Source organism: Lipotes vexillifer, unplaced genomic scaffold (genome assembly GCF_000442215.2).
Source record: "Lipotes vexillifer unplaced genomic scaffold, Lipotes_vexillifer_v1.1 scaffold690, whole genome shotgun sequence".
NCBI classification, from domain to species: domain Eukaryota; kingdom Metazoa; phylum Chordata; class Mammalia; order Artiodactyla; family Lipotidae; genus Lipotes; species Lipotes vexillifer.
Window position 1 is genome coordinate 7,685 of NW_006798376.1, and position 20,133 is coordinate 27,817.

A 20,133-nucleotide genomic window follows, 5' to 3' on the forward strand; every position below is an offset into this window, starting at 1 on the left:
TTTTCTCAGGGTATATGCCCAGTAGTGGGATTGCTGGGTCATATGGTAGTTCTATTTGTAGTTTTTTAAGGAACCTCCATACTGTTCTCCACAGTGGCTGTATCAAGTTACACTCCCACCAACAGTGCAAGAGTGTTCCCTTTTCTCCACACCCTCTCCAGCATTTACTGTTTCTAGATTTTTTGATGATGGCCATTCTGAATGGTGTGAGATGATATCTCATTGTAGTTTTGATTTGCATTTCTCTAATGATTAATGATGTTGAGCATTCTTTCATGTGTTTGTTGGCAGTCTGTATATCTTCTTTGGAGAAATGTCTATTTAGGTCTTCTGCCCATTTTTGGATTGGGTTGTTTATTTTTTTGTTATTGAGCTGCATGAGCTGCCTGTAAATTTTAGAGATTAATCCTTTGTCAGTTGATTCATTTGCAAATATTTTCTCCCATTCTGAGGGCTGTCTTTTGGTCTTGTTTATGGTTTCCTTTGCTGTGCAAAAGCTTTGAAGTTTCATTAGGTGCCATTTATTTATTTTTGTTTTTATTTCCATTTCTCTAGGAGATGGGTCAAAAAGGATCTTGCTGTGATTTATGTCATAGAGTGTCCTGCCTATGTTTTCCTCGAAGAGTTTGAAGGTTTCTGGCCTTACATTTAGGTCTTTAATCCATTATGAGCTTATATTTGTGTATGGTGTTAGGGAGTGATTTAATCTCATACTTTTACATGTACCTGTCCAGTTTTTCCAGCACCACTTATTGAAGAGGCTGTCCTTTCTCCACTGTACATTCGTGCCTCTTTTATCAAAGATAAGGTGACCATATGTGTGTGGGTTTATCTCTGGGCTTTCTATCCTGTTCCATTGATCTATCTTTCTGTTTTTGTGCCAGTACCATACTGTCTTGATTACTGTAGCTTTGTAGTATAGTCTGAAGTCAGGCAGCCTGATTCCTCCAGCTCCATTTTTTGTTCTCAAGATTGCTTTGGCTATTCGGGGTCTTTTGTGTTTCCATACAAATTGTGAAATTTTTTGTTCTAGTTGTGTGAAAAATGTCATTGGTAGTTTGATAGGGATTGCATTGAATCTGTAGATTGCTTTGGGTAGTAGAGTCATTTTCACAGTGTTCATTTTTCCATTCCAGGAACATGGTATATCTCTCCATCTATTTGTATCATCTTTAATTTCTTTCATCAGTGTCTTATAATTTTCTGCATACAGTTCTTTTGTCTCCTTAGGTAGGTTTATTCCTAGATATTTTATTCTTTTTGTTGCAATGGTAAATGGGAATGTTTTCTTGATTTCACTTTCAGATTTTTCATCATTAGTATATAGGAATGCCAAAGATTTCTGTGCATTAATTTTGTATCCTGCTACTTTACGAAATTCATTGATTAGTTTTAGTAGTTTTCTGGTAGTGTCTTTAGGATTCTCTATGTATAGTATCATGTCATCTGCGAACAGCTTTACTTCTTCTTTTCTGATTTGGATTGCTTTTATTTCCTTTTCTTCTCTGATTGCTGTGGCTAAAACTTCCAAAACTATGTTGAATAAGAGTGGTGAGAGTGGGCAACCTTGTCTTGTTCCTGATCTTACTGGAAATGCTTTCAGTTTTTCACCATTGAGGATGATGTTGATGTTGGCTGTGGGCTTGTCATATACGGCCTTTATTATATTGAGGAAAGTTCCCTCTACACCTACTTTCTGCAGGGTTTTTATCATAAATGGGTGTTGAATTTTGTCAAAAGCTTTCTCTGCATCTATTGAGATGATCATATGGTTTTTCTCCTTCAATTTGTTAATATGGTTAATCACATTGATAGATTTGCGTATATTGAAGAATCCTTGCATTCCTGGAATAAACCCCACTTGATCATGGTGTATGATCCTTTTAATGTGCTGTTGGATTCTGTTTGCTAGTATTTTGTTGAGGATTTTTGCATCTATGTTCATCAGTGATATTGGCCTGTAGTTTTCTTTCTTTGTGACATCCTTGTCTGGTTTTGGTATCAAGGTGATGGTGGCCTCGTAGAATGAGTTTGGGAGTGTTCCTCCCTCTGCTATATTTTGGAAGAGTTTGAGAAGGATAGGTGTTAGCTCTTCTCTAAATGTTTGATAGAATTCGCCTGTGAAGCCATCTGGTCCTGGGCTTTTGTTTGTTGGAAGATTTTTAATCACAGTTTCAATTTCAGTGCTTGTGATTGGTCTGTTCATATTTTCTATTTCTTCCTGATTCAGTCTTGGCAGTTTGTGCATTTCTAAGAATTTGTCCATTTCTTCCAGATTGTCCATTTTATTGGCATAGATTTGCTTGTAGTAATCTCTTATGATCTTTTGTATTTCTGCAGTGTCAGTTGTTACTTCCCCTTTTTCATTTCTGATTCTATTGATTTGAGTCTTCTCCCTTTTTTTCTTGATGAGTCTGGCTAATGGTTTATCAATTTTGTTTATCTTCTCAAAGAACCAGCTTTTAGTTTTATTGATCTTTGCTATCGTTTCCTTCATTTCTTTTTCATTTATTTCTGATCTGATTTTTATGATTTCTTTCCTTCTGCTAACTTTGGGTATTTTTTGTTCTTCTTTCTCTAATTGCTTTCGGTGCAAGGGTAGGTTTTTTATTCGAGATGTTTCCTGTTTCTTAAGGTAGGATTGTATTGCTATAAACTTCCCTCTTAGAACTGCTTTTGCCAGATCCCATAGATTTTGGGTCATTGTGTCTCCATTGTCATTTGTTTCTAGGTATATTTTTATTTCCTCTTTGATTTCTTCAGTGATCACTTCGTTATTAAGTAGTGTATTGTTTAGCCTCCATGTGTTTGTATTTTTTACAGATCTTTTCCTGTAATTCATAACTAGTTTCATAGCGTTGTGGTTGGAAAAGATACTTGATACAATTTCAATTTTCTTAAATTTGCCAAGGCTTGATTTGTGACCCAAGATATGATCTCTCCTGGAGAATGTTCCATGAGCACTTGAGAAAAATGTGTATTCTTTTGTTTTTGGATGGAATGTCCTATAAATATCAATTAAGTTCATCTTGTTTAATGTATCATTTAAAGCTTGTGTTTCCTTATTTATTTTCATTTTGGATGATCTGTCCATTGGTGAAAGTGGGGTGTTAAAGTCCCCTACTATGAATGTGTTACTGTCGATTTCCCCTTTTATGGCTGTTAGTATTTGCCTTATGTATTGAGGTGCTCCTATGTTGGGTGCACAAACATTTACAATTGTTATATCTTCTTCTTGGATCGATCCCTTGGTCATTGTGTAGTGTCCTTCTTTGTCTCTTGTAATAGTCTTTATTTTAAAGTCTATTTTGTCTATTATGAGAATTGCTACTCCAGGTTTTTTTTTGGTTTCAATTTGCATGAAATATCTTTTTCCATCCCATTACTTTCAGTCTGTATGTGTCTCTAGGTCTGAAGTGGGTCTCTTGTAGACAGCAAATATATGGGTCTTGTTTTTGTATCCATTCAGCCAATCTGTGTCTTTTGGTGGCAGCATTTAGTCCATTTACATTTAAGGTAAATATCAATATGTAAGTTCCTATTCCCATTTTCTTAATTGTTTTGGGTTTGTTATTGTAGGTGTTTTCCTTCTCTTGTGTTTCTTGCCTAGAGAAGTTCCTTTAGCATTTGTTGTAGAGCTGGTTCGGTGGTGCTGAACTCTCTCAGCTTTTGCTTGTCTGTAAAGGTTTTAATTTCTGCATCAGATCTGAATGAGATCCTTGCTGGGTAGATTAATCTTGGTTGCTGGTTTTTTTCCTTCATCACTTTAAATATGTCCTGCCAGTCCCTTCTGGCTTGAAGAGTTTCTGCTGATAGATCAGCTGTTAACCTTATGGGGATTCCCTTGTGTGTTATTTGTTGTTTTTCCCTTGCTGCTTTTAATATGCTTTCTTTGTATTTAGTTTTTGACAGTTTGATTAATATGTGTCTTGGCGTATTTCTCCTTGAATTTATCCTGTATGGGACTCTCTGTGCTTCCTGGACTTGATTAACGATTTCCTTTCCCATATTAGGGAAGTTTTCAACTATAATCTCTTCAAATATTTTCTCAGTCCCTTTCTTTTTCTCTTCTTCTTCTGGAACCCCTATAATTCGAATGTTGGTGCGTTTAATGTTGTCCCAGAGGTCTCTGAGACTGTCCTCAGTTCTTTTCATTCTTTTTTCTTTATTCTGCTCTGCAGTAGTTATTTCCACTATTTTATCTTCCAGGTCACTTATCCGTTCTTCTGCCTCATTTATTCTGCTATTGATCCCATCTAGAGTATTTTTCATTTCATTTATTGTGTTGTTCATCATTGTCTGTTTCATCTTTATTTCTTCTAGGTCCTTGTTAACTGCTTCTTGCATTTTGTCCATTCTATTTCCAAGATTTTGGATCATCTTTACTATCATTATTCTGAACTCTTTTTCAGGTAGACTGCCTATTTCCTCTTCATTTGTTAGGTCTGGTGGGTTTTTATCTTGCTCCTTCATCTGCTGTGTGTTTTTCTGTCTTCTCATTTTGCTTATCTTACTGTGTTTGGGGTCTCTTTTTTGCAGGCTGCAGGTTCGTAGTTTCCGTTGTTTTGGTGTCTGTCCCCAGTGGCTAAATTTGGTTCAATGGGTTTGTAGGCTTCCTTGTGAGGGGACTAGTGCCTGTGTTCTGGTGGATGAGGCTGGATCTTTTCTTTCTGGTGGGCAGGTCCAAGTCTGGTGGTGTGTTTTGGGGTGTCTGTGGACTTATTTTGATTTTAGGTAGCGTCTCTGCTAATGGGTGAGTTTGTGTTCCTGTCTTGCTAGTTTTTTGGCATACAATGTCCAGCACTGTAGCTTGCTGGTCGTTGAGTGAAGCTGGGTGCTGGTGTTGAGATGGAGAGATCTCTGGGAGATTTTCGCCGTTTGATATTATGTGGGGCTGGGAGGTCTCTTCTTGACGAGTGTTCTGAAGTTGGCTCTCCCACCTCAGAGGCAGAGTCCTGACTCCTGGCTGGAGCAGCAAGAGCCTTTCATCCACTCGGCTCAGAATAAAAGGGAGAGAAAGTAGAGAGAATTAGTAGAAGTAGGAGGAAATAGGAAAGAAAGAAAGAAAGAAAGAAAGAGAGGAGGGAAGGAAGGAAGGAGGGAAGGAAGAAAGAAAGAAAGAAGAAAAGAAAGGAAGAATAAAGAAAATTATTAAGAGGAAAAAAACGGACGGATAGAACACTAGGACAAATGGTGGAAGCAAAGCTATACAGACAAAATCTCACACAGAAGCATACACATACACACTCACAAAGAGGGGAAACGGGGAAAAATTCATAAATCTTGCTCTCAAAAGTCCACCCCCTTAATTTGGGATGATTCGTTTTCTATTCATGTATTCCACAGATGCAGGGTACATCAAGTTGATTGTGGAGCTTTAATCTGCTGCTTTTGAGGCTGCTGGGAGAGAAATCCCTTTCTCTTCTTTGTTCTCACAGCTACCAGGGGCTCAGCTTCGGAGTTGGCCCTGCCTCTGCTTGTAGGTAGCCGTAGGGCGTCTGTTCTTCGCTCAGACAGGACGGGGTTAAAGGAGCCGCTGATTCGGTAACTCTGGCTCACTCAGGCCGGGGCGGGGGCACGGAGGGCGGGGCCGGCCTGCGGCGGCAGAGGCCGGCATGATGTTGTACCAGACTGAGGCGCGCCGTGCGTTCTTCCGGAGGAGTTGACGCTGGATCCCGGGACCCTGGCAGTGGCGGGCTGCACAGGCTCTCCGGAAGGGGGCTGTGGATGGTGACCTGTGCTCGCACACAGGTTTCTTGGTGGCGGCAGCAGCAGCCTTAGCGTCTCATGCCCGTCTCTGGAGTCCGTGCTTTTAGCCGCGGCTCGCGCCCGTCTCTGGAGCTCCTTTAAGCAGCGCTCTTAATCCCCTCTCCTCGCGCACCAGGAAATAAAGAGGTAAGAAAAAGTCTCTTGCCTCTTCGGCAGGTCCATACTTTTCCCCGGACTCCCTCCCCGCTAGCTGTGGCGCACTAACCCCTTGCAAGCTGTGTTCACGGCGCTAACCCCAGTCCTCTCCCTGCGCTCCAACCAAAGCCCGAGCCTCAGCTTACAGTCCCGCCCGCCTCGCCGGGGGAGCAGACAAGCCTCTCGGGCTGGTGAGTGCTGGTCGGCACCGATCCTCTGTGCGGGAATCTCTCTGCTTTGCACCCCGCACCCCTGTTGCTGTGCTCTCCTCTGTGGCTACGAAGCTTTTCCCCTCTGCCACCTGCAGTCTCCGCCCGCGAAGGGGCTCCTAGTGTGTGGAAAGCTTTCCTCCTTCACAGCTGCCTCCCCCTCGTGCAGGTCCTGTCCCTATCCTTTTGTCTCTGTTTATTCTTTTTTCTTTTGCTCTACCCAGGTACGTGGGTAGTTTCTTGCCTTTTGGGAGGTCTGAGGTCTTCTGCCAGCGTTCAGTAGTTGTTCTGTAGGAGTTGTTCCACGTGTAGATGTATTTCTGGTGTATCTGTGGGGAGGAAGGTGATCCTCCGCGTCTTACTCTTCCGCCATCTTAACCTGTTTCTCTTCCGCCATCTTAACCTGTTCCAAGAGGTTTGATATTTTTTCCTCATTCCTACTTTGGGGATCACCACAGTAAACAATAAGTAAAAATTGTATCTAGCTAACTGGGAGAGTAAAGTGGCATTTATTTCAAGTGAAGTTCATTTCAGTGATTATAAGTAAATGGGATGTTAGAAGATTTAGGAGGCTATCAGTGGTAGAAGAATGAAATGACAAGACTCTGAATGAGCAAACACTGTAAGTGAAAACCATGGAGAGACTGACGGGCAAGGAAGAATCATTTGGAAAATATATGCAGAGTTGTATTAGAGGAATAAGGAGATTTGAACCAGTATAGTGGGAAAAATTGTGGGATCATTAGCAAAAATTCAGTTCATGGATTTTGGCATCCACCTTGGACCATTGCCAACTGAGCAAGAGAGAAATAGAATCTCAGTGTGGTTTTGAGTTTTTCTTCTTATGTATAAAGGTGAATATCTTTGTGTGCGGTCAAGAGTCATCTGCCTTTCTCTTTCTGTGAACTGTCTGTTCATTCTCTATCCCAAAACTTTTAAAAAAATATATTGGTGATCTTTTACTTTTCTAATTTGAAAATCTACATATGTTAGGGATATGAGCCTTTGTCTCTGACGTAAATACAAATGTTTCCCTAGTTTGTCACCTGCAGTTTTACTTTATTGTTGCAATTTGTAATGCCATTAAATTTATCACTCATTTTCCTTATTAATTCTTTATTTTGATCCATAGGTAGGAAAGTTATGCCCACCCTCATATTAGAATAGAATTCATCCATGTTTTCATCTATTACTAGCTCTTATGTTGTTTTATTGCTTATTGTGCATGAATATCTTATCCATTTGCGGTTTACTCTAGTATATGGTATGAAGAATAGACACAATTTTATCATTTTCTGTCTCTCCTATTAGGTTAATGCTCCTGTTCAAAAGTCCATTTTCCGTTATCATTTTGAGACAACTCCTTTATCATAATATCAATTTTCAAATGCAATTTTGACTATTTCTGGATTTTTTTTTTTTTTTTTTTGCGGTACGCGGGCCTCTCACTGTTGTGGCCTCTCCTGTTGCGGAGAACAGGCTCCGGACGCGCAGGCTCAGCGGCCATGGCTCACGGGTCTAGCCGCTCCGCGGTATGCGGGACCTTCCCAGACCGGGGCACGAACCTGTGTCCCCTGCATCGGCAGCGGACTCTCAACCACTGCGCCACCAGGGAAGCCCTAATTTCTGGATTTTAAAGTCTATTTTACTGGCATACATTTTCTCCCCTCACATAATGCCCAGGAAAATTTTCTTTCTTGTCTCATAGTTGAAGCAAAACAGTATAGCAATTAACGCATTTTTGGATATGTTTGGCGTCAGCCTAGATTTGAATGCAAGTTCTGTCTGAAATTGTCTCTTTGACTTTGGACAAATTACTTAATTTTGCAAATCTCCTAAGTTCTCCTGTGTAAAATGGGAATGATTTACAGAGTTATCAATGATTACTTATATAAAGCATTTAGTACAGTGTAGGATTCAATAATTGGCAGCCATATTATTTTATTCTTATCATTATTGTTATGCTAAATGCATATATTCCACAGTTATAGGATTTGACTTCCACTTTATCTTCACTTTGGAAAAAAAGAATGTTGTAGTATACAAAGGAAGATGATACAGTTCAAGGAAATTTCAACTCACTAAAATGGCTGCATTTAAGAAATATCCTCTCTAGACACTGAGTAATTCAGAATATTTTATTTATTTCATATGATTCATTTATTTAGCTGAATACTTATCTTAAGGAAAATATTTGCCCAGCTAGAACAGAATATTCTTATTTTAATTTCCAAGCAACTTGATATTTGGTACAAATTACTAGTCATTGTCACAAGATATGGTGAAAGACCATGCAGATTATAATTAAGATTTATGTACCACTAAAATACAATTTTATAATTCAAAATTTGTTATCAATACACTTTATATCTCTTTTATGTGGTGAAGTTTCAAATTAATTAAAGCACTCACTTAATAAAAGATATTTGGAAAATCATCCAAACAAGTATTTTCACCCTCTTACTCATAAACTAATGAATGATATACCACATTTGCATCTGCTTTCCCTGGACTGTATAATTTTGAAACTTAATTTATTAATAAAATTATGATTTTGTTCCTCAGTTAATGAAGGGAAATAGATGTAGCAAATACACATATTACTTTTTGTTCTCAATTAAGTGCTGAAATATCAATGTCTTTCAGGGACTCCTGAGGATTACCCACGATTTTTTCATATGCATCCAAGGACTGCAGAACTTAGTCTCCTGGAGCCAGTAAATAGAGACTTTCACCAGAAGTTTGATTTGGTTATTAAGGTAAATTTAACTAATTGCTTAACGTTCTTGGGTTTATAAATATAGCTAATGTTCTAATGTTCTTGTGTTTATCAGTGAATCCTCTAGAGGCTACTGTAGGGACTTTTAAGCTATAAAAATTAAAATTAATTTGAACTGCAATTAGCCAATTTTTCTTTAAAAAGGTGAAGTGCAACAGTTCTAATACATCGTGTTGCTTTTCTTTAACATAACTTTTTATATTACAGTGCTATTCAAATACTGATATTTTTATATGTAATAAATGCCTTGGTCAAATGTATGTAATTCTACATACTATATTACATCTTCTAACATTTAGTTTAGGTTTTGTTTTCTGTTTGTTTGTTTGTTTTTTACCAAGTGGATTTAATTTTTGACCACAAAAGCTTAACCAATGAATGTATTTAAAAAGGTGCCTGGATTTATATATATTTTTATTTTAATAATGTGTTATGTTTTTAAATGTTATTGCTTTTTCAAAACTAAAAAGAAAAGAACTTGCTTGTCCAGAAATTATTTTAGTATATGTTTCATTATTTATTTTGAAAAATGATCTTCAACCACAAAATTTTTCAAAGCTAAGGGAATCCATTTGGCATTACAATTTTGATTTAATAATATATAATATATTGTAATAAAATCATTACAAAGGTATTGTGGAAACCCAGATGATCTATCCGTTAATTCTTAGAGACTTTACTGAGAAGGTAAGATTTGAGCTGAGCAGTGAAAGAAGAGTATGAATTTACCAAATAGAGATCGGGGCTAGGAGAAAAGCATTTTAAGTAAAAGAACAGAAATAAGCAAGGACACACAGTATGTCTAGTGTGTATTGTCTGACTTTTTCATATCTAAACATGCAACAAATAGATATAGATATGCAGCCCTATGGCATTTTTTTTTAAATTTAGAAGTGTTAAAAGAAAAGGAAGTAAGTAAAGAAGCTTACTGAGCATGTACATTGTACAAGGTGTTTTATGTATATTTTATAGCCACAACCTTAGTACTTAGTACTGTGCTTATGGGTACAAATGTCAAAACTAAAGTTCAGATAGGGCAAGTGATTGAATCAGAGTTACATCACTAATAAGCAGCAGAATTGAAATTCAAATTTAAGTTTATCTAAGCTAAAGCCATACTTATTTCACTTCACCAACATGCAGTTCCTTAGAAATGGTTTTCTGGTTTAATTATCTGTCAGTGCAACTGCAAACAATAATACATCGATACATTTAATTTTAGCTCAAATTAGGACATACTTTGTTAGCACCGATTATGTTATACACACTAGATTCTGTATTTATTTAGTGTTTCTTTGTCCTTGAAGAATGGGTAGTCTAGAAGGGGAAAGAATCACATAAGCTGATAAATCAAATACAACACATCAACTGCTAACAGGAAGGCAATGTAAAAGCTCTAACGAAGCACAGATTAAGGACATTTAAATTAATCTGGGACTCAGGGAAGATTTTCTGGGGATTATCCCAAGCTCAGTGTTGTATTGGATGGCTTTGGCTAATGAATGAAAGCAGGAAATATGTTTGACCATAAGGAAGAACAGAAGCAAAAGCTTGGAGGCATGATGTACCAGGCTACAAGCAGTTAACAGGGAAATGAGGTATAGAGCCAGACCTTGGAGAGAGCGTTATGTTCGACTGCAATTTCCTTGGATTTCATTCAGTAGGGGTTTGGGAGTCATTCAACAAAGAAAGGCTCTTTTTACCATTTATGTAAAATAGTCACGCATGAGATTCATCTTGCACAGTTTTATTTTTTTTTTTTTTCCTTGCGTTATGCGGGCCTCTCACTGTTGTGCACGGTTTTATTTTAATTATCATTGGACTATATAAAACTCCAAAATGTGTTTCCATTGTCTCCTGTGGATCTACCTGGAGCCCTGTGGTGCTACACTCTGTGGGAGTTAAGAAACTTGACAAAGCACTGTTTCCAAACTGCCCCACTTGAAATCTGAAATCAGTTTTTTTTCTTTATTATCAAAGTTAGTTGTCCTGGTGTACCCAGGTATAGTGAAACTCAGTCTATCAATTATAGAAACAAAAATCAATTGGGACAGGCCACAGATAATTTTTTTTGTTTTAATAAAACTTTATATTATTAATGGAAGTTTTTACCGACATTATTAGATTCCAATTATTGTGTTTTGTGTGTAGTCAAGGGGATAAGCAAAGGCATCAATCTGTGAGAATAATAATGTGGCACTTGCTTGAATATTAGCTGAGTATTGTGTCTTTGTATAGGATCCATTGAAGTGCTACAGTCTGGTAGTTCTCCTCTGCAGTAAGTCTTTCAAATTCTTCCCTTTTTCTTATTTTAATAATGCTTCATTTTTCATTGGCCATAATTATTTTTATTGGACTTGATCCCAATTTCTGTTTTGCAAGCTAAGGAAAAATAAAATACAATGAAGTATCCTCTTTTAGACTTTGAAGAACTCTGCTTTAAAAAGCTGTATGCACATTTAACAGCTGGTGTCACAAATCAGTAATTTATCATCTTCGTTTTATCTATTTCTGCCAGTTATTTACTAAGTATACTGACAAAAATGTGAAGGTGAAACTAGGAAGGCAAAATGGAGTAGTTCACCAACTTTAGAATATTAAAGGATTAAAACACATCTAATTAAAAGAGAAAAGGGTGTTCCATTTTAAAACACTATTCCAAATTTTACATAATTGCAATCATTTAAGCACACTTTAAAATGAAACACACATTTTGAATAAAAATTATAGCCAGTCCTGGGTTTGCCCAGGACAGTTCATGTTTATGCCTACTGTCCTTGTGTAATTATTTATAACACATCTTTCACCCTCAAAAATGTGCCCGTTTGGATGAAAGGTTATGCAGTCACCATAGTTATACAGCAAAAAACAATTATGCAATAGAAATATGAAAGCACATTTTAGATTCTAGATGATGATGAATTATTTCATGCATGGAGTGTCTCTAACAAAGTCCACAACATTCATCTTCATTATTAGAAGTGCAGTATTTTTAAAAAATATTAATAATTTATATATTTATACTCTGGGCATCTAATACAAGCATTAAATGGATAAATTATCAATAATTCACTGTCTTTCAGTTGCTCAAACATAATTTTTTTCTCTAAATCTCACTTTAAAAAAATTTATTTCTTTTATTTATTTTTGGCTGCATAGGGTCTTCATTGCCGCGTGCGGGCTACTCTTTGTTGCAGTGCGCGTGCTTCTCATTGCGGTGGCTTCTCTTGTTGCGGAGCACAGGCTCTAGGCACACGGGCTTCTGTAGTTGTGGCATGAAGCCTCAGCAGTTGTGGCTTGCAGGCTCTAGAGCACAGACTCAGTAGTTGTGGCGCCCGGGGTTAGTTGCTCCGCGCCATGTGCGATCTTCCTGGACCAGGGCTCGAACCTGTGGCCCCTGCATTGGCAGGCGGATTCTTAACCACTGTACCACCAGGGAAGTACATGTCTAAATCTCTTTAATTAACAACTAATAGCAAGGGTCACAATGATACCACAAATATCACTGTATCATGGTCCCTCTGATTTTCATGTTGTTGTTCATTGACCTACTTATACTGCCTAGCAGGCTGACCTTTAACATCTTTTCTTTCCACATAATGAGCATAATTAAGCCTAAGCTCTCATCAGTCACCCTGCATACTTTCTCTGCCAGCCATACTCAACCACTTGCACTGCCTGAAACACCATGCTCTTTCTAGCCTCCAGACATTTGCTGTTCTTCCTGAATCATTCCTCCTTTTTTTTTTTTTAATCAACAGTCTAATTCACACTGATATTTCATTGATGCTTTGTATGCTAAGACAGACAGTTCCTCTGGAAAGGCATGACCACTGATCGGAAGCCCTTCCTTGCATCCTACTAGTCCCTGTGGTGGCTTTGATCATTCTATATAGAATTTGCCTGTTTATTTTCCCCTGACCTTTATAGGAGGGAGGGCAGATTGTAATATATTTCTTCAACGTTGTGGCCCAAGCCCATACGCCTATCCACGTACAATGTATAAAAGTGCTCAAGGGCTTCCCTGGTGGCGCAGTGGTTGAGAGTCCGCCTGCCGATGCAGGGGACACGGGTTTGTGCCCCGGTCCGGGAAGATCCCACATGCCGCGGAGCGGCCAGGCCTGTGAGCCATGGCCGCTGAGCCTGCGCGTCCGGAGCCTGTGCTCTGCAACAGGAGAGACCACAACAGTGAGAGGCCCGCGGACCGCAAAAAAAAAAAAAAAAAAAAAGTGCTCAATACGTATTTCTTGTAATGGCTTTCTCCCTGGCACAGTAAATCTTTTAAGGCTGCTGGATTTGGGTACTGCATTTTCATTGCATTTAAATACATATATTTGAAAGTGCCTGTATTTGATAGAATTTTATCCTGCCTCTGTCAAGAATAATGGTGCAAGGAACTTGTCGAATAAATTCAATCCCTGGAAAAAAGCCATACCTATATTAAGACAGTTTAAAGCTATTTATGACTGTATTTAAACAAACAAACAAAAAATTCTCCTTCTAAGTAAAATATACATATTTTACACAGACAATGAGCCACAGAATTGAAACTGGTGAGCTTGAATAGTAGAGTTAATTTGCCAGTTCTCCTGGCGAGTTACTTTGCTTTAGTAATTTGAGAGTCACAGGACAACAGCGTGCAAGAAATGATTTAGGCCTACAAGAACAGTGACTACAGCCCTTGATCCTACACATGAATCTCTAATGCCACAACCCTAGAAAATATTTGGTCTCTATTTGAATAATGATATCAGTTTTTCTTACTGCTTAGGAATTCAGTGGGTAACTAGGATTCACCATCTTTAAGCTATATGGCATTTGCTAGTTTTCAATTTGCCAAATCCTTTCTGAGTGCCTATTAAGTGCCTGATATTTTGCTTGGTGTTGAGGAGACAGAAATGTATGAAAGCTCTGCCTCAAGGAAGAGGTATGGAAAGTATGGAAATTGCACTTTTAGACATATTTCCCTTCCGATTTCTACATCTGTATTTCCAAGTACTGGCTGAATAACTACTCCTAGTATTTTGCAATTGCATCAAATTAACGTAGTAAAGTATATACATCTGTTTGAAACCTCGGCTTCTTTCTTTCAATTAATGCTATTACAATCAGCTTGTCACCCAAGCTAGGAGTTCCCAGTTCTTCTGAGACACCAGCTCCTGTATGGCCCTATCCATTCACTTTTCAAGTCGTATCCAGATACATCTGGAATTTCTCTTGAATGTCTCCCCCAGCTCTCCATGCCCACTGCAGTTCTCTAGGTTTCATCCTCAGGGCCCGTCATCTCATACAAGTGATCTCTAAGATTTTAGCCTCTTTTTCATGCATCCTGTCCATCTCCCCACATTGCCAATAGATATTGCTAACACAAAAATAGATCATGCTGCTCCATATTGCCTTTAAGCCAGTTGACAAATTGCCCACTACATGAAATTCTAACAGAAAACTTTGTTGATTTGAAAGATCAGGCATTAGGGGTGGACAGACAGAGTAAGAAGTCACAGATCATCAGTCATCACTTCTCAAATTAAAAGGATGGCATCCCCCATGGACATGAGAGAGCTATCAAAATTCTTTAAATCTGTTAAGGAGAATGTGAAGTATAAGTTACTATCATTCTGCTGTGGTGTATGGTTTGTCAGTTTATCAAAAAAAAAAAAGACACACACAAATAGAGAAATTAAAAGGAGAGAAGAAGGGCTTAGATGCTCCCTTTGAGGAAGATTGAGTAGGATCTTTCAGTGAGCCAGGGTTATGATAAGGAAAAAAAAAATCAGAGCTGATGTTGTCCAGCCATAAGAAGAAAGACAAATTCTATAAATGACATACTTTCATAATTCTGGAAATATTCTAGCTATATATGCCTCTCCCTATTCTTATGGATTCCCATTGAAAGAATAAAATACACATATCTTACATCTTAGTTCAGCAGTTAAGTGAAAAGTAAGCTCACTTCCTCTGCCCAATAGCAAGATCTATAAGGTAAGGAAGTTTAAGTCCATTAAGAGTGAAAGTCCTTTCTATGTTTTAGGGAAAATTATCCCACAGAAATTGCAGGTATTAGTTCTTATCAGTAATGAAACAACAATCCCTCCATTGATGTCTTAATGAATAATACACTTTTAGAAATCCACTGACATATTTGATACATTTGCTAGATGTTCATCTTTTAATTTTACGTTCTGTTTTTTTCAGTTTAGTAGATTGTCACATAAAACATTATGTTTGTTTCTTCAAAAAGAACACTGTATCCTTTTGTTTACTCCTGCTTGTTCGCATTTCTAAAACTTCTAAGTACTAGGCTAAATTAATTGTCTATTATGACAATTATGGAAATTAATACAAGGAAAGAATATATGGTATCCTCTTTTCTCATGTTCTTATTCATCCTGCTAGGTTACTTAGAACAGAAATAGAATACAGCAGTTGAATATAGTGGCTGTCCAAATGTGCAAGCTGACAAAAGACACACAGAAGTGATATTTTACTTGGCCTCCTTCCTTCTTCACAAGGTGACCTGCAACTGCTTGGAAGAAGAGAAGCAATTTATCCATTCTCATCCCAGTCCCTTGATTTTGGCAAGGCCCTCTTGTCTGCAAAGGTCATTGTAAGAGTACAGCAGCAAGTCTAAATATTGTAGAATGTTCACGTGAAAGACACTCTGAGCAGACCTTGCCATATCTCCCCACTACACACCCCTTCACACACAGAAACTACCTTAACCCTCCTACATGAATGTTCTCAAGTAATCTTTCTTCATAGGCTTCTTGGTTGTTGCATAGAAAATGAAATTAAAAGGGTATATCTAAAGACTTGAAAGCTAAACAGGTCTTTCCACTAGTTTTTTCTCAAGAACAGACGAGTACATAGGAAAAACTCCCATTCTCATTACCTTCCAGGCTCTGAAAAATAACTCACTTAGTGAGACAGACTTTTTTTGTATGCTGATGATTTTCTGAAATTCATATATTCCAGGATGGACTATTCCAGTCAGCCAGTTCACAAAGGCACCTTAGGAGAGAGCTTTCTCCTAGTGGAGAGAATACTCTCTCTGTGGGAATGGAATCAGAATCCAGCATAAACGTTTGCTAGATGAGGAAGTTAAGGGCAGGGCAAAATAAGGGGAATACAACATGAATTAGAAGCACTCCAGAAAAAAGTTACTACACCATCACAATCATAATTTTGTCTCTGGCTCACCATGCTATTTATAGCCAAGATGATTCTCATGTTTAAACCACCAGCCAAATAGTGTGATATATCTGTGCTTGGCAGGAGTTTTCTGAATCTGGTCTCTCTGGGAGCAACTGGCTTTTTCTTCTTTAAATCATTCAAAATTGCCTTAGTCATTCTAGTGTCAGTTTATATCTCAAGCTTTAAGCACAGAGAAAGATTTTGATTATTGAAAAATATACAGAAGCTCCAAGGATTCATGTTTTCAGTGCAATAAGTTATAAACACAGTGGGCATATTCTTTTTTTTTTTTTTTTTTTTTTTTTTTTTTGGCGGTGGGCGGCCCCCCCACCGCTGTGGCCTCTCTCATTGCGGAGCACAGGCTCCCGCCGCGCAGGTTCAGCGGCCATGGCTCACGGGCCCAGCTGCTCCGCGGCATGTGGGATCCTCCCGGACCGGGGCACAAACCCGTGTTCCCTGCATTGGCAGGTGGACTCTCAACCACTGCACCACCAGGGAAGCCCGGTGGGCATATTCTTACATCAAATGAAGATAGAATGTACTTGAAAAATATTTTCTAAATGGGAACTGTGTCAATATTATTTTGTTGTCATATTATAAACCCCTTTGGGAGTGCATTGTTTATAGTCTGTCTAGTAAAGATATCTTTTCTTTTTTGTCAAACAGAAAATGTTTTTATTTCCAAACAAATGCACTCTTTCACTATGCTTATGGCATTACAAACAAATCAGTTGTATAAGGTACAAAACAATTCTTTGTGTTTTATCTGATAAATTATTTTATGGTTTTGCAAGTTCTTAAATATTTTTAGTAATTGTCATAAATAGGCTGTTGTCAGACTATGTATTCTTTAATTTTTAGAGTAATAAAGTCTAAATAAATGAAGTTTCTGTAGGTTTTAAAGCAATATAATAGTATAACAAGGGTCAAGAAGCAGTAGAATGCACTTATTTTAATTATTAATTACTCGGCAATATTAATATGATCTTTGATCCAGGGAACACAGGCTTACCACAGCCATCTCTCCCTAAGACGTTCCAAAAGAAAAATGTGTGTACAAAGAAGGGAAATGTAACCTTTGACAGTCACTGGGGCTTTAACCCCACAACCCTTGTAGAGTTTAGTGAGCTGAACAGGATCCTGTGGAGAACTCCCTTATATAAGTGAGGTTCCTCCACTTTTACTTCCGACCCTGAGGTCCAAACTGAAATTTGAGACTTTACTTAAAGGCTGAAAACAGTAACAGCTTGCATAAGAGGCTAGAGAAGAATTGACCTAGGTGTTCCACCTTGGCTTTTTTTGAGTCTAACAGCTGCCTACAAACATGTGTGAGAGGAGTCAAAATGCTGGGCAGCAATTGATTCTCAAAGGGCTATTGACTGGACATGTTAGGATCATGTGATGTGCTTGTTTTTGAAAGGAAGATTTTAGGGCTCTATGCACTGAATCAAGATGCCCATGTGATTTTCAGGGAACTTAAATTTGAGATACAGCCGTATTTTAAAATCACTTGGGAACTTGGTAAGGCAGTATAAAATTAAAATAGTAATTAAAGAAGCATACAAATAAGTAAATAAATACATGTCAGAGGTCCTGATTGAGCCTGCAGTTGTAGAAGTTTCCATAAAGATTAAATGAAAATTTTCCCTGTAGTACTTTTCCATCAGACACCAGAACTTTTGGTCTTATTTTCACTGGGGTATGGTGAAATGTGAGATAAAATTTATAGGTCCACATACACAAATGAATATCCCTAGATCTTATAGATCTTAAAACCTTAACTTAGTCAACTAACCTAGTCAAAGACCTTACCAGTGTTTCCAGGTGGAGAACTGGATGGAAGGTTTTGTCAATATTCCCACTTCTTAGGTTTTCTTAGAAAACATGGAAGAATCTTTCATTTGAGAGCAACATAATCAGAAATATGTACATACATATGTGTGTGTGTGCATAGAATAATCCATAATTAAATTTCAGTTAATTAAGAACAATGAAATGTCAAAAAGATTTGATCTTGACCTATGAACAGTAGCAGACTGGATTTATTATGTGCAGAATATTCACATTTATATACATGCAATCCTTTGTTATGCTACAATCATGAAACATTTTTAGTGGCACTCAACCTGCCCATTTGATAGTAGTGGTATATGTATCATCAATTACCAGAAGCTAGCTAAGTCTGCTACATGACACCAGTGTTTTTTTGGATATACAGTATTGTCATGGAGGCTTACTGGTCATCTTTGCTAACCAGTAAGACTACAAAGAAAGATTTTCCAGAAATTCGAGTGTGGGCATAGGTCAAGCATGAAGTAGCCAGACCCAGAAAGGTGTCTTTCAAAGTACTCACATTATAACCACCCAAGGAGTTTGATAAAAAGGGAGATTTCTTATTCCTGTCCAAGATATATGAATCAGAATCTTTGTGGGGAGGATGTGGGAATATGCTTTATAATAGGCTTTCCTGCTGAGTCTTATGTAAACTAAAGTTTGAGAACCACTGCCCTATCTGGTGGCCATAATTTTTGAAAGTTACTTGTCATTTACTACTGGTATATAGAGAAATGGCTTTGCCATTTGTTTTCCTTCCCTCCTCCTTTCATCCATACTTTGTTCCTTGTTTCTCTTCTCCCCTCCGCTCGCCTCCCCCACCAATCCCCCTTCCTTCCTAAGGTATCCGATGTTTGTGAAAATTGGTCAAACAGGTCCTAAGAACTAGAGATTAAAGACTATAGTTTAATAGGAGAGACAGGCAAGAAAACTGGCAAATAAAAAAGTGTGTTAATGCACTGTAAGAGTGTACTCAGTCAGAACCTTGCTAAATTAATCAGTTTGCCTCAGTCTGACAAGAAAATGTGTCTAAGTCATGCGCTAAGTGAAAAAGCAAATCAGAGCAAACACCTCTTTGTTTAAACCACTGCCCATTTAAAAAATCTCCCCGTATCAAAAAATATATATCAGCTTATTTATATATGTATTATATGTAAATGTTGATAAATTCTGGAAGACTGTAGATCACCTATTCACAGCCCTCATTCCTATTAACAGGGAACCACAATTGGTGAGTGAGGACGATAGGTTGTGGCCCTTTATATATCTTTATATGACTGGCAGGGAAGCATATCAGTAACAATTATCTGTAAGTAAGCTTGGTTAGATATGAAAAACCTTTAAAATGCACAAATAAAGATGGCATTCACATAACTTAAGGTGTTCATGTTATACATTCACAAAAATTTATTTCTGCTTCATTTTAATGTCCAAAACAACCCCTCCATAAATATCTATAACATGGGGATTAAAATCATGGCACATTCATTTTATTTGTAGAAAATATTTATGTAAAGCAAAGATATACATAGCCTATTGAAATTGAAAATACACAAAATTCACAACAAACCTATTTTTGAATTCTTCCATATATCAGGAACTGACCAAACATTTAGCAATGTATGAAACAGACGAATTTACAGTGTTTACCCTCTCATAGAATTTAAAGGTTTAGTGAAGAATGATGCTCAGACATTTGTTGCAATAAAGGGTTAGGTTTACAGATGCACAGAGAAAGGACATTTTTTTTTACATAGAATATAATTCCATTTTTATTTTTAAATATTATAAATATAGGAAAAATGCAAAATTATCAGAATTATCAAGACTAAAGTGTGGTTTTACCTTTTTAGTTGCAACATTTAATTTACATTTTAAAATAAAACTACAGTTAATTACATTAACATAAGACTTGTTTTTTCTTCTAAAGTTTGCTGACATGAAATATTTCTTGGAGTATAAAATCCATTGATTATATATTATCAAATGAGAAGATGGAAACACAAATTATTAATTTTTAAAAAACTTTTAAATTATTTCCCCATCTATCACTCAAAGCAGGAGATTTTCTTTAAACTATTTTTAATATCAATAATACAACTAACAGTTATTGAGCAAGACATTTTCTTGCAAGGCATTTTTTGTAAGTATTTTGAACATATTGTATCACACAATTGAATGTATTTGAATTGAATTTGAATGTATTGTTATCAC

The 20,133-nt window shown here is 37.4% G+C and overlaps 1 protein-coding gene across 1 annotated transcript in view; it reads left to right on the forward strand.

The window, feature by feature from the left end:
- Window positions 1-8,759: 8,759 nt before the first annotated feature.
- Window positions 8,760-20,133, forward strand: part of PCDH15 (protocadherin related 15) — a gene marked incomplete at its 5' end in the record, with an annotated part of 299,765 nt that continues 288,391 nt past the window's right edge. The window contains one exon of the mRNA XM_007470315.1: window positions 8,760-8,872. Within this exon, the coding sequence (XP_007470377.1) occupies window positions 8,760-8,872 (113 nt within the window). The remainder of the gene's footprint in view (window positions 8,873-20,133) is intronic.